Source organism: Zootoca vivipara, chromosome 7 (genome assembly GCF_963506605.1).
Source record: "Zootoca vivipara chromosome 7, rZooViv1.1, whole genome shotgun sequence".
Classification (NCBI taxonomy): domain Eukaryota; kingdom Metazoa; phylum Chordata; class Lepidosauria; order Squamata; family Lacertidae; genus Zootoca; species Zootoca vivipara.
Window position 1 is genome coordinate 344,602 of NC_083282.1, and position 14,254 is coordinate 358,855.

Here is a 14,254-nt window from a genome sequence, read left to right on the forward strand (position 1 = left end):
AGGCTTCCCCTGCTCCATGTGGCTGCGCCTGCACTACCTGGCTTGCTCTGGCTGGGCTTCCTTCTCTCCTCCATCTGCTGCTGTGAGAAAGAGCGAGCGAGGGAGGGAGGGAGAAGTAGAGGACAGGACCTTGGGGGAACTTTCCCCGAGGTACAGTGAGGGGGGGAAAGTATTTGATCCCCTGCTAAATTTGCCCGTTTGCCCCCTGACAAAGAAATGACCAGTCCATAATTTTAATGGTAGGTTTATTGTAGCCGTGAGAGACAGAATAACAACAGGAAAAACCCCAGAAACCCAGAAGACAAAAGTTAGAGATGGATGTACATTATAATGAGTGAAATAAGTATTTGATCCCTTTGCAAAAGATGACTTAGTATTTGGTGGCTAAACCCTTGTTGGCAATTACAGACGTTTCTTGAAGGTGGCCACCAGGTTTGCACACATCTCGGGACGTATTTTGTCCCACTCCTCTTTGTAGATTCTCTCCAATTCAGTAAGATTTTGAGGCTGATGTGTAGCTACTTGAACCTTCAGCTCCCTCCACAGATTTTCAATGGGATTAAGGTCTGGAGACTGGCTAGGACACTCCAGGACCTTAATGTGCTGCTTCTTGAGCCACTCCTTTGTTGCCTTGGCCGTGTGTTTTGAGTCATTGTCATGTTGGAATACCCATCCTTGACCCATTTTCAATGCCCTGGCTGAGGGAAGGAGGTGCTCACCCAAGATTTGACGATACATGGCCCCATGCGGTGAAGGTGTCCTGTCCCCTTAGCAGAAAAACACCCCCAAAGCATAATATGTCCCCCTCCATGTTTGACAGTTGGGATGGTGTTCTTGGGTCATAGGCAACATTCCTCCTCCTCCTCCTCCAAACACGGCAAGTTGAGTTGATGCCAAAGAGCTCGATTTTGGTCTCATCTGACCACAACACTTTCACCCACTTCTCCTCTGGGTCATTCAGATGTGCATTGGCAAACTGCAGACGGGCCTTTACATGTCCTGTCTTGAGCAAAGGGACCTTGCGGGCTCTGCAAGATCTCAGTCCCTCACGGCGTAGTGTGTTACCAGCTGTTTTCATGGTGACATTGGTCCCAGCTGCCCTGAGATCATTGACAAGTTCCCCCCCGTGTAGTTCTGGGCTGCTTCATCACCGTTCTCCTCATCATTGCAACTCCACGAGATGAGATCTTGCATGGAGCCCCAGACCGAGGGAGGCCGACAGTTATTTTGTGTTTCTCCCATTTGCCAATTATTGCACCAACTGTTGTCACCTTCTCACCAAGCTGCTTGGCAATAGTCTTGTAGCCCAGCCTTGCGCAGGTCTAGAATCTGGTCCCTGACATCCTTGGACAGCTCTTTGGTCTTGGTCAGGGTGGCTACTTTGGAATCTGCTGGATTGATGGCTTCTCTCGACAGGTGTCTTTTGTACAGGTACTGTAACGAGCTGGGATTACAGGTAAGACCTCTCCCTTACAGCAGGTGCTTCTAATCTCAGCTCATTACATACAGTGAAGGTACCAGGTAGCTTGACATCTGGCTGGTTGATAGGGGATCAAATATTTATTTCACTCATTATAATGCACATCCATCTCTGGCTTCTGGGCTTCTGGGGTTTTTCCTGTTGTTATTCTGTCTCTCACAGCTACAATACACCTGGCATTAAAATTATGGACCGGTCATTTCTTCGTCAGAGGGCAAACAGGCAAATTTGTAGCTATTGGAAAAGTGCCTCACGTGTGGTCTAAACCAGTGGTCCTCAACCTTGGGCCTCCAGATGTTTTTGGCCTACAACTCCCATGATCCCTAGCTAGCAGGACCAGTGGTCAGGGATGATGGGAATTGTAGTCTCAAAACATCTGGAGGCCCAAGGTTGAGGACCACTGGTCTAAACCACTGAGCCCCTTGGGCTTGCTGATTGGAAGGTTGGCGGTTTGAATCCGCATGATGGGGTGAGCTCCTGTTGCTCTGTCCCAGCTCCTCCCAACCTAGCAATTTGAAAGTATACCAGTGCAAGTAGATAAATAAGTGCCGCTGTGGCAGGAAGGTAAATGGCGTTTCCGTGCACTCTGGCACTTGTCCCAGTGTTTCATTGCGCCAGAAGCGGTTTAGTAATGCTGGCCACATGACCTGGAAAAGCTGTCTGTGGACAAACGCTGACTCCTTTGGCCTTAAAAGTGAGATGAGCACCGCAACCCCATAGTCACCTTTGACTGGACTTAACCATCCAGGGGTCCTTTACATTTTTTGCCTTCTCTCTCCCTCCCCCTCTCTCTCCCCCTCTCCCCTTCCCTCCCCCCATTGCAAGGGGGGGGAGGAAGATCAACACAGAGGGCCCTTTCCACCACCAGGGTGGGGGGAATCTTGTGGGGTTGGGGTGCTGAAGAGACAGGGGTGGGTGTGTCTCTGTGGCTCAGCTGTGTTTGTGCTTCTCTATAAGAGGGAGGAGGCTGAGAAAGAGCAAAGGCAGGAGGAGGGGAGCCATGGGGTGGGTGTGGAAGGTTTTTATTCTGGAGTAAATCTACACACCTCAGAGAGCCTGTCTGAGTGCCGGGTGTGAAGGAGCTGCCACTGTGGGAGGAGGGAAGGAGGCTGATATCATTATACAGTTTAAAGGTTGTGTTGTTTTGCACCTATTGGTTGAAGGGTTTGAAGGATTTATTTAGCCTTTTATCTTCCTTTCGGGCACCACCTCTGTGGAAGCTATACTGTTTTCACCCAGTTATTTACTTCATAAAATGGATATATCACATGAGTGTAAAAAAACCCAACAGCCCTCACACAGGTTTAAAAAGGAATGAAACAATAAAATACCGGCAAAGCCCTTTGACCAACTGGCCATTGTGGTCTCTGGCTGGTCAGCTCCAACCCTGGCATCTCTCTGCTGTGACAGCCCTCAGGGGAAAGTCAGCACCAGCAACATTTGTGCAATGGATCTTTTCCACCATTGAACTAGGTGGAGCTGGTTTGGCTGCTAATCCTATTTATGGCAGTCGTTGTATAGAGGCTTTTCTCAAGGAGTGGCTGGGGTATAAATTATAACATGATTCTTATTCTTGTTGAGGGTACTAAGTGCAGTACAGTTGCTGAGCTGCAGGGCTGCATTTGGTGTTTGGGTGTGAACAGATGCCTCCTTTGGATTGCCTGAGCTCAAGTCTACTGGCACTATGAGAATAAGAAGCGCTTGAATTTTCCACAAGGAACCTTAAGTATTTGCTAGGCTAATTCAGTTGAGTGCTGCCCCCGTCCCAACAAATAGATCCTGATAGCAGCATTTCATATATGTAGGTTAGTTTTTACTTGTCCCAACTTGCTTGTGGTTGGCTTACCCTGTGAAATAGCCTTGTAGGCGTCACTATTCTTTTTTGGAATTCTGCAAATTGGGCAGATGCTGGAACTGATTCTAAAGTGTATATTGACATTTTTGAACAGAACGTGGAGATGGGGGAATTGAGGACACCTGAAATTGAGGCACAGCCTTCAGTGGATTCCAGTGACGGTTCTTTTAGTGTAGCTGATATCCCTGATAGTACTTTCAGCATATCTACCTCGGAGATCTCACCAGTCTCTCAGCCCAGGTAAGCTATTCATTTTTTTGTTCATTTCCGCATCATATTACATCAAGAGGCATTTCACCTGCTGGAGATACTTTCTGATCAAGCAGTTTATAATTTTTCTATTAAAAATAACCTTTCATCTGTTCTAAACAGAAACTGAAAGAAGTGTGAACCTGTAAGATATTGTCAGGGACTGGACTGAGAAATGATGGGAGACCCCCCCCCCCTCTGCTGAACATTTCCATTGATTTAGAACAGTGGTTTGCAGAGGGGCATAGTCCTGAGGGGAAAAGCTGGGAAATACTGGGTGAGGAACATCTAGAAGAGGAAACACCAGGAGAGAGACAGACAGCTGGCAGATTCACTGTCTTTAGAAAGCATTCCTGACCCCCCTTTGCCTAAGACTAGACGGGCTTTGAGAGTGATAGAACAGAAAGCACAGCAGCAACAAGCTCAGATTACCCGACATAGGAGTGATGTAGATTAATGGGGACAGAGGGGGTGAACCTTTACTGGGAGCAACACCATTCCTAGAGAGATATGCATTCCTTTGTCTCTCGCTGTGATTATTAAAAAAAAAAGGTAATGCTCCTTTCTTTTGATCTGCTTATTTGCTGCCACCAGGGGAGGGATCTGATTCCCCGAAGCCTGACAGATATGTAGCCAACACACTGCATTATGTATTATATATACTGTATTCACTTTAAGAAAACTATGCTAGATTATCAGCTCTTCTCTGACTCGATTCATTCATGGCAGCAACTGATACCACATTAAAGTTAGGAAACTGCATTTGTTTTAAGTTGAATTATATTGACAAGGGTAGTATTGCTCCATAGCGAAAGATTCACTATTGGCATTTCTAATAATGCCAGTACAACAACAAAACCGTTTATTGTGAGGACCATGCCTGTACACAAATATCAACACAAATAATGCCAGTAAAGTTGCACACTTTCTGCAAGAAATAATATAATAAGTTATTATTTATTAATATTATTATCCCTCATTTTTTCCAGACTGGGACTCAAGCAGTGTATACAAATATATGCAAAAATGTAAAAACGTATAAAAGATGTTCCCTTACATATACTGTTTCATATACAGTGGTACCTCGACTTACGAACGACTTGACAACCGAATTTTTCGACTTACGAGTGGGGCAAATGGCCGCACGCTTACGAATTTCTTGACATCCAAACGGAAACAGCGGCGGTTTTAGATAGGGTTTTATCGACTTACGAAATTTTAGATGGGGTTGCTTCGACTTACAAATTTTTTCCGTTTCCAATGCATTCCTATGGGAAATCGCGTTTCCAATGGCGCTTTTCGACTTACGAATTTTTCGACCTATGAAGGTGCCTTCGAAACGGATTAAATTCGTAAGTCGAGGCACCACTGCATTGGGCTGTATGCAGTTCTTTGTCTTCTGTGGTTACCAGGCAACTGCTTTAATACAAGGGTGCTTTGATGTGTGAAAGTATTAGAAATTCCAGCAAAAGCATTAGTTCTTTCAGAGAAGTAAAAAGCATGTTTGTTTTCTTTTCCTTCAGTGCAATAGAAAACTCCAGTGCTGATATCCCTGTAGCTGAAGCCGAGCAGTCAGAGCCGGACTGTGACCTGGGTGGGGCACTGGAGGGGGAGCCTGAGAGTGACTCTGCATCTCTTGATACTTCACCAGAGGGGTGAGTAGCAAAATAACTGCTGCGATAGGCTGCTCCATTGATTTTCATTCTTATTTATTTATTTTTAATTATCATGTCTATTCTTCAAAGAGATGCAAGGTGGCTAACCAGTGCCGGATTTACGTATAAGCTAAGCAAGCTAAAGCTTAGGGCCCCACTCTCTTGGGGCCCCCAGAAAAATGTAAAGGAAAAAACCCCTGGATGTAATAGTAATTATTTCACTATTAACATAATTCTTAATTGTATTTCACTATTAATATACTATTAATATACTGGGCTGCATCAATAGGCGTATAGCATCTAGATCAAGGGAAGTAATAGTACCACTGTATTCCGCTCTGGTGAGACCTCACCTGGAGTACTGTGTCCAATTCTGGGCACCACAGTTCAAGAAGGATACTGACAAGCTGGAACATGTCCAGAGGAGGGCAACCAAAATGGTCAAAGGCCTGGAAACGATGCCTTATGAGGAACGGCTTAAGGAGCTGGGTATGTTTAGCCTGGAGAAGAGAAGGTTAAGGGGTGATATGATAGCCATGTTCAAATATATAAAAGGATGTCATATAGAGGAGGGAGAAAGGTTGTTTTCTGCTGCTCCAGAGAAGCGGACACGGAGCAATGGATTCAAACTACAAGAAAGAAGATTCCACCTAAACATTAGGAAGAACTTCCTGACAGTAAGAGCTGTTCGACAGTGGAATTTGCTACCAAGGAGTGTGGTGGAGTCTCCTTCTTTGGAGGTCTTTAAGCAGAGGCTTGCCAGCCATCTGTCAGGAATGCTTTGGTGGTGTTTCCTTTGATGGCAGGGGGTTGGACTGGATGGCCCTTGTGGTCTCTTCCAACTCTATGTATGATTCTATGAAAGTTAGTAACTCAGAACAGCTTTTTATTGCCTGACCTTGCAGGTTTGATTTTCTTTTTCTGCTCCTTCAATAAGGTTAATGAGGGGCAGTCTTACTGTACTTGAAATACTTTTGACCACATGTCACTTTACAGAAGAAGCTGAAAAAGAAGCAAAAGTATTTTCCAGTGCCTCAGTTATGCTGTTTTTACCAACATCCTTGGCTAAGCAGGTTTCCTCTGGCTTGCTTTGCCTGTCTGTGTTGGAGGACAGACTTTTTTCACAGTTGAGACCATATGTTGAATATTGCTGCTCTTCACTAAAACACTAATTTTATCAAGTTCAATAGCAACGGACTAGTACTCTATGAGAATTCTGTGCTGTCTATATTCTATGGAATTGATATGTAAAAATATTTCAAGTTAGGTGTTTCTGATGTTGCTGTATTTTCAGCCTTGTAGGTCAACATATAGAAAATATATCTTCACATGGAAAGGGAAAGATAACTAAATCAGAATTCGAACCCAAAGTTCCTGCAGCGGAGCAAAAGACCACTCCAAAATCTGCGCTGAATGCTTCGGGTAACATAAGAGGGGAGGTAGGTGATAATAACCCCAAACACCCTGTAGGGATACGAATGGTTCAAGTAAATGTGTATCTCTCACAGTAAATGTCAAAGAACATTTCGCTCCCTTTGTGGTATGACATTTCTCAGCTTTATCCTTTCTGCAGTATTGGTTCTCGGTGCTTACTGTACTTTAAATGGACAGGTACTTAATGTGCTGCTTCTGTTATAGGTTCCTTTCAACTACTAGCAGATGATGCTCATATTTCAAATGTGGAAAATGCCAAGCACTACTATTTTAAGGGACCCAGGTGGCGCTGTGGGTTAAACCACAGAGTCTAGGGCTTGCTGATCAGAAGGTCGGTGGTTCGAATCCCTGCAACGGGGTGAGCTCCTGTTGCTCAGTCCCAGCTCCTGCCCACCTAGCAGTTCGAAAGCACATCAAAGTGCAAGTAGATAAATAGGGACCGCTCCAGCGGGAAGGTAAACAGCGTTTCCATGCGCTGATCTGGTTCGCCAGAAGCAGCTTTGTCATGCTGGCCACATGACCCGGAAGCTGTCTACGGACAAACGCTGGCTCCCTCGGCCTATAGAGCGAGATGAGCGCCGCAACCCCAGAGTCGGTCACGACTGGACCTGATGGTCAGGGGCCCCTTTACCTTTACTATTGGTTTTATTTCAACATTACTCTCCTGCTTTCCTGTGAAAGCGCATTCAAATATAAAGATGAATAGTAATGTTAAAACTTCCAGAACATTCAAAAGGCACTAAACTTGAAGTGCTTGTTGGAATCAGCTGGTTCGTTCCATCTTCACCCCTAGCTTGGAACTGGAGGGCAGACTGTTTCCAGGAAGAGCTACAGTTGCATGGACAGATTCTTGTGTGACTGTTTCGGTCAACAGACACGTCTGGAACTTGGCTTCACTGCTCTACCTCGGACAGTCATTGAGCTGCAAAGTGGTGGCAAAACTGAAACTAACCACAAGATAGGATAGCATACCATTTTTAAAAAATGACCTAAATGAAACATTTGTAAAGGGTTGGTCCTTAACAACTGTAGTTTCCCAGCATTTTGGAACTTGAGTGAACATAGAAAACCATTGTTAAATCAACATATTTCTTCTCAGTTGAAGATGAACAATGCTGGCCTTACAGAAATTCACTCTGAAACATTGAGAGTTCATGGCTTATCCTTTTTATGATTTTAAAGGAAAAACAGAAAAAACAGATAAGTCAATGGCAAAACTCCACTCCTTTCTTACTGTAAATATGTAGTAGCTTTCACCAAAGTGGTGCTTTCCAAATGTTTTAGATTACAGCTCCCATAAACTCTGACCTTCTCAGCCGGGTCTGATGGGATTTGCAATCCAGAACATCTAGAAGGCAACAGACTGGGGAAGGCGATACTAGATTCTCTGTTTTGGTATCTACAACCTTGTAAGTGATTGGGTTATTCCCTTCATGATAGTCTGAGTACTGCTGAGTCTCACAAGTATAGTAGGACACACATTTCATTCCTTTCTCTAACCAGCACATTTTCCACATCACATTCCCCTCAAACACAGGCTATGTTTTGCAAAATAATAATAAGAAAAATTGTAAAAGCAATAGAATGGTCAGCTTACCATTGAGCCTGCTGGTCATAGCTTGCCCTTTAATGTTTGGTTCTTGAAGCCTTACACTGTTTTGATTGCTCGCCTTATTGCCTGTCTTCTTCTTGTTTTTCGTTAATATCTGAAAACCTTGCAGAGAAAAGTAGGAGAAATTGACCCAACTTCTGTAATAAGCCCAAAGGATCCAGGAGATATTCCCACTTTTGACGAATGGAAAAAGCAGGTTATGGAAGTGGAAAAAGAAAAGAGTGAGTTCAGTGTGTTTTTTTTGGGGGGGGGTTGTTGGGTTGTTCTTGAAAACTTTGAACAGAATTCTCCCTTAAAAATCAAGTATTTAGCACTGACCCTTTTTTTTTCTTGATTCATATACAGTGGTACCTCAGGTTAAGAACTTAATTCGTTCTGGAGGTCCGTTCTTAACCTGAAACTGTTCTTAACCTGAGGTCCCACTTTAGCTAATGAGGCCTCCCGCAGCCGCCACTGCGCAATTTCTGTTCTCATCCTGAAGCAAAGTTCTTAACCCGAGGTACCACTGTATAGACCACGACTTTATGTTCTTTAACTAAGGCAGTAGGTTTATTCTTTGTGTGAGCCCATCTGTCGTGATCTAGAGGGATTCTGCCAGGCTTTGATGATCCTGTGTTAATGCATTTGGTTTTTTTAGTCAAATTTATAAGAGAAAGTATAACAGAGAATATATGGAGTACACATGAAACCTAAACTTATATACTGCTTTAACAACATAAGGCATACAATTTGCCATATTTATGAAATTTACAGAGTACTCTTTTGTTTAGTTAGAAGTAAGAACCATTGTGTGTAATGAGAGCTTGCTTCCTGGCAACTGTGCATAGGATTAAAATCTATGGAATAGACAGGAATTACTTTTATTTCTTGCTGTGGATTGTCTTCATACTACACATTTTGAGTGATTAAAATATTTTTTGCATTCCAAGAGATTCCTAATACTTAGACAGATTTAGCTCCAGAGATAAAAGTGGCCTTATCAGAGTTTGGTCTTATCCCAGATTTATGACCTTTGGGATGCCAGGGGAAGGAGAAGAAGAAAGTCCAGCCACATCTTAATGAATTTTTTTTCTGTACCTCCACTTGTGTAAGAAAAGATTACTTTTACATTTGGGGAGAGAAGGGATGCACGGCTGCGCTTATCAGCCAAGAGACCAGTAGCTTTGGGCTCCTCATCCTTAAATCTTTCTAGCACAGTAGGTTCTTAAATTAATCTGTAGCTTACTCCTCCCAATCCATTTCCCCATTGTGATGTATATTTTCTAAATTGTAAGCCTGAGGGTAGGGCACTGTGTTGTTTACAATGGAATATAATTGCTCTAGGAGCAGGTTTTTTTTGGCTAAAGAGCATTATTTGGCTAAAGAGATTATTTGTGAAATGCAAGTACAATGGTGCCTCGCTAGACTAATTTAATTCGTTCCATGGGTCTTTTCTTATAACGAAAAATTCGTCTAGCGAATCCCATAGGAATGCATTGAAATTTTTTTGATTTTTTTTTTGCCCATAGGAACGCATTAATTGAATTTCAATGCATTCCTATGGGAAACCGTGATTCGCTAGACAAATTTTTCATAAAACGAATTCGTCTAGCGAGGCAACCTCCACTAGAAAAAAACCTTTCGTTAAGCGGAAATTTAGTTAAGCAGGGCATTTGTTAAGCGAGGCACCACTGTATTCTAAATCTGAGCAATTACAAATACTACTGTTAACTTAATGTAAGTATTGAATACTGCTGCCTTGTATATAAATTGCTTTAGCTTAGAAGCTTGGAAGTAATGGCATAGTGATCTTACTTATTCGGTGGTATGCTTCCTTTCGTACGCAGGTCAGTCAATGCACCCATCCTCCAATGGAGGTCAGCATCTCTCAAAAAAGGTCCAGAAAAATAGGAATAATTATGCTTCAGTAGAGTGTGGTGCCAAAATACTGGCAGCTAACCCAGAAGCAAAGGTAAGTATACCACCTCAAAGGGCATGTTGGTGGACATGGCAATACTATTGAAGATTCTGTCAGTTAAATATAACAGATTCATTGGTTTCTTGTGACACTGTTTCAAAGCTGGAGCCTTCTTGGCTCCCTTCTCCCCAGAGAATACACTGAGAGGATTCCCACTGCTGCTGGCTGGGATGGAAAACTTTCTGCCAGTCAGCTGCCCCTGGAGAGGGAAAGAGCTGAAGAGACAACTGGCAGTGTTGGCACCAACGAGAAGTGGCCATGCCAGCCCATGAAGGCGATGTTCCAGATGCTTTGGACTACAATTCCCGCCAGCTGCAGGCACTATGGCCAAGGTTTAGGGACGCTGGGAGTTGTAGTCCAGAACATCTGGAGGGCTACAGGTTGGAGAAGGATGAGCTAGAACAACTCTATTCCATAAATATATGCTAGAATAAACTCATTTATCTTTAAGGTACCATAGCACTTCATCTCAAGAAAGAAAGAAAGATGCCAGCATTTTATGGCAGCCTAGATGGCATGGGGCTCTTCAAAAGTCCCACCCCAAATGGCCCCACCAATGAATTGGTACTGGGGAAGTAAAGTTCAGTAGGGAGACTAAGGTTATTATGATAGTATTGATGAACTGAAGTTTTAGCCCTAATTTTTACATAACTTAAGCAGCACTCATTAAGTGCTCTAGAATCTTGTCAGGCTGGGTAATGAATAATAATAATAATAATAATAATAATAATAATAATAATAATAATTTGCATACCACCCTATACCCGCAGGTCTCAGGGCGGTTCACAAGACAAAATCACAATATAAAACCACAAAATACATATTCAATACAAAACCAAAAACAACCTAGTACCCCCCCCCCCAATACATTTTAAAAGGGCATGGGATGTCAGTTAACCCAGCCTTAGAGATCTGGCTGTGAGTCAGTGGATGAGATGTTTCTTAAACTTAGCTCTCCACAAATTAATGCCTCCACTGTTTATTGATCATCTTGGTCTTCATATTGGAGCATAAATTTATTACTGCTTTGTCTTGTTCAAAATGTGCCTGAGTATTTCTGTTAACACTTCTTTAGAAAGCCAACACATGTTTCTCCAGGATTAGCAGAGTAACACAGTATTACGAACATAAGAAGATGCCTTCTCTGTTGAATCAGGCCTTGGTCCCATCTGTCTTGCTGGCTGTGGCTCTCTAAGGTTTCAGACAAGTCTTTCCAGGCCTTACCTGGAGATACTGTATTTCAAATCTGGGACCTTCTGCACACGAAAGGTGGTCTCCTGCCATTGAGCTGTGTCCCCTCCAAATTGCTGTGTTGCAGTTAAATACTTTCAAACAACGTGACCTGTCTTCCGGGTTGTTGTCAGTGTTTTAACTGATAAGGGACACACAAATAATACTGTAAATTAAACCAAAGACATGTTGAGATTTCTAAAAGTACTAGCAGTAAAAAAAGGGGCAGGATTATTTTAAGTGTTATTAACACTTAATGAAGTGTTATTTTCCTTCTTTATAGAGTACATCAGCAATACTAATGGAGAATATGGATCTCTACATGCTGAATCCATGCAGTACTAAAATCTGGTAAGTGAAGTATAGATACGTAAGTGAAATAAATATCTGTTATGCCACTGAATTGTCTACAGTTTTTGGCAGGCCTTGGTAGGCAAGCATTGTATGCTACTAGCCTCGTGTGAAATGTGATTGCACCATGATATTGCAGCAATTTATAAAGCATTTTCAAAGAAGATACTGGTTTCATCAGAGGGAATGGCGTTATACATAAGAAATAATTATTAAATATATAAAATGGCTTTGACTTTTAAATATATTAATTGCACAGCTTCGTGATTTTTCTTTCTAGTTTTTCCCCCATATGCAAGTAAATGATTTTGTTAAGGTCCAAATATTACACAGCAATCACGTTTTCATTACAAAATCCAAAATGTAGGGAAAACATGGAGTTTGGCCAGTGTAGCACCTATTTTAATTCCTAAGAATGTTTCTTATAAAAGTTTTTCAAGAACTTTTAAGACGCAGTCTTGTAGCATCTTGAAAACTTATACCCCCTGCCCAAAAAGGTTTAGTCTTTAATACTTTGTTTTTTATTCAGGATTCATAATAAAACCTGACCGTCTGCATGTAAAATCCTATCTTCAGAATGGTTCAAAAACTTATAATTTGACTAACTTCCAGCTGCTTCTGACTGGAAATTGAGCCCTCGCTCCATTCTTTTATGACTAAAATCCTAGCAATGCTAAGTACCACTGAATTCCATGTGGCACCTGAGTAAGCATGCAGAGGCGTGGGCTGTAAAGCACATTGAACATTGGCTTACGGAAGGCTTGTCTGCCCGCTGTAATGCACCTTTGGTTTTCTAAAGATCAACTAAATTCTTACACAGAATTATTAACCATTTCACAACTTGGTCTTCAAATTAACTGTGCTAGGAATTCATCAAAGAAATGGAAGGAAATCTGCAGCTCTGCCCTGCATAAAGTCTACCTAAGCCCCCTGTCTGTGCCTCACTCAGCACTTGCCTGAGCAGGAAGGGACTTTTACGGATTGCTGGTGCTATCTGTATGTGAAAATGCACAGGAAGGGCATTTTGAAGCATGTTTCCATCCATACCTAGTCAATTCAGCTGGACTTTCTCCCCACCTGCCAGGTTTGTCGTTGAACTGTGTGAACCAATTCAAGTGAAGCAGCTGGACATTGCCAACCATGAGTTATTCTCATCTACTCCCAAGGATTTTCTGGTGTCTATCAGCGACAGGTATGTCTCAGGATATGTGAATGTAAGGTTTCTTTCTTTCACCGCAATGGCTGCTTAATTTTTATTATCTGGGATGGGCACATCATTACCAGTCGTTGGGACACCTATTTGATTTGTCAGTCTGTCATGCCAGCCGGGGGGTGGGCAAATTGATGAACAGAATAAGGTCTTGGTAGACCACAGCTTTACAATTGCCAGCTTTTAAAGCCAAAATTACTGAGGTTACCACTGAAATCTTTTATTCTGTCCATCGTAACCTTGTACCTGCAATAGAGTGTTTGTGATGCCATTGCAATAACAGCGATTTTTGTGTATTATAAGGGAGGTTCTGAATTCGTTGGTTTCTGAGAGGTTACTGTGTGTTCATTCTGGTGTGTGTTGTGTTCTAGGTATCCAACAAATAAGTGGGTCAAGCTAGGCACTTTCCATGCCAGAGATGAGAGAAATGTCCAGAGCTTCCCTTTGGATGAACAGATGTATGCCAAATATGTCAAGGTAAGTTTTTGACGTTACTCACTTGCCACTTCACATACCTACCAAAGTGTATGGCGATGTATACAGCGCTCGATTGCAAGAAACCCTCAAAGTGCCTGTGCATTCCTGCACTGCAGTGGCCTTTGTTGTCCCTTCCAGCCCTACAGTTCTGTGATTCCATGCCTGCAGTGCCATAGGAGGATCCAACCAAGTCTGTATGAGTCACAAGTGTATGTGAATACTTATCAGGACCTAATCTTAGACAACTGCAAGTTGGGACAGTCATGACAGGTACCTAAAGCTGGAGGACCTCCTTCCAGTCCTCCCTTGGCCTGGGCTGTTGGCAAAGAGAGAACGCTCCCGGCTGCTGCCTGTTTCTCTACACTTTCACATTTGCAGCTTCCCCCCCCCTTTTTGTCTTCCAACTGCAGGTGAAAACAGGCAAGGAATACTGCTAGGGCATCAGCCCCAGACAGCATGTTGTGCCCCATCCCCAAAGATGTTTGCCTACAAGTTAGCCACCCCTGTTTCAAGATAGAATATGCTCTTCACTAACTCTCATTATTGTGTTCAGTCCAAATCCATTTTTAAAAAGTAGAAATAAATAGAGAATGAAATAGAACTGCTGGGCAACTTAAATGCTGGGTGCTTGTCCTTTTAAAAGTGACTACAACCCCAGGAGCTTTGCCCCCCCCCATAAAATATTTAACGGGGCTGGGTCTCCAAAGTAGATTGGCATTGCCATTCAAATGGGGTACATGGCTG

The 14,254-nt window shown here is 42.8% G+C and overlaps 1 protein-coding gene across 5 annotated transcripts in view; it reads left to right on the plus strand.

Annotated features, from left to right (window-relative positions):
- SUCO (SUN domain containing ossification factor) overlaps positions 1-14,254 on the plus strand; it is a 45,539-nt gene that overhangs the window by 5,890 nt on the left and 25,395 nt on the right. For all 5 annotated transcript variants that reach the window (XM_060276536.1, XM_060276537.1, XM_060276538.1 and 2 more), the window contains 8 exons: positions 3,430-3,575; positions 5,108-5,239; positions 6,534-6,678; positions 8,395-8,506; positions 10,112-10,236; positions 11,756-11,823; positions 12,908-13,015; positions 13,405-13,510. In XM_060276536.1, coding sequence (XP_060132519.1) covers positions 3,430-3,575; positions 5,108-5,239; positions 6,534-6,678; positions 8,395-8,506; positions 10,112-10,236; positions 11,756-11,823; positions 12,908-13,015; positions 13,405-13,510 — 942 coding nt within the window. The remainder of the gene's footprint in view (positions 1-3,429; positions 3,576-5,107; positions 5,240-6,533; positions 6,679-8,394; positions 8,507-10,111; positions 10,237-11,755; positions 11,824-12,907; positions 13,016-13,404; positions 13,511-14,254) is intronic.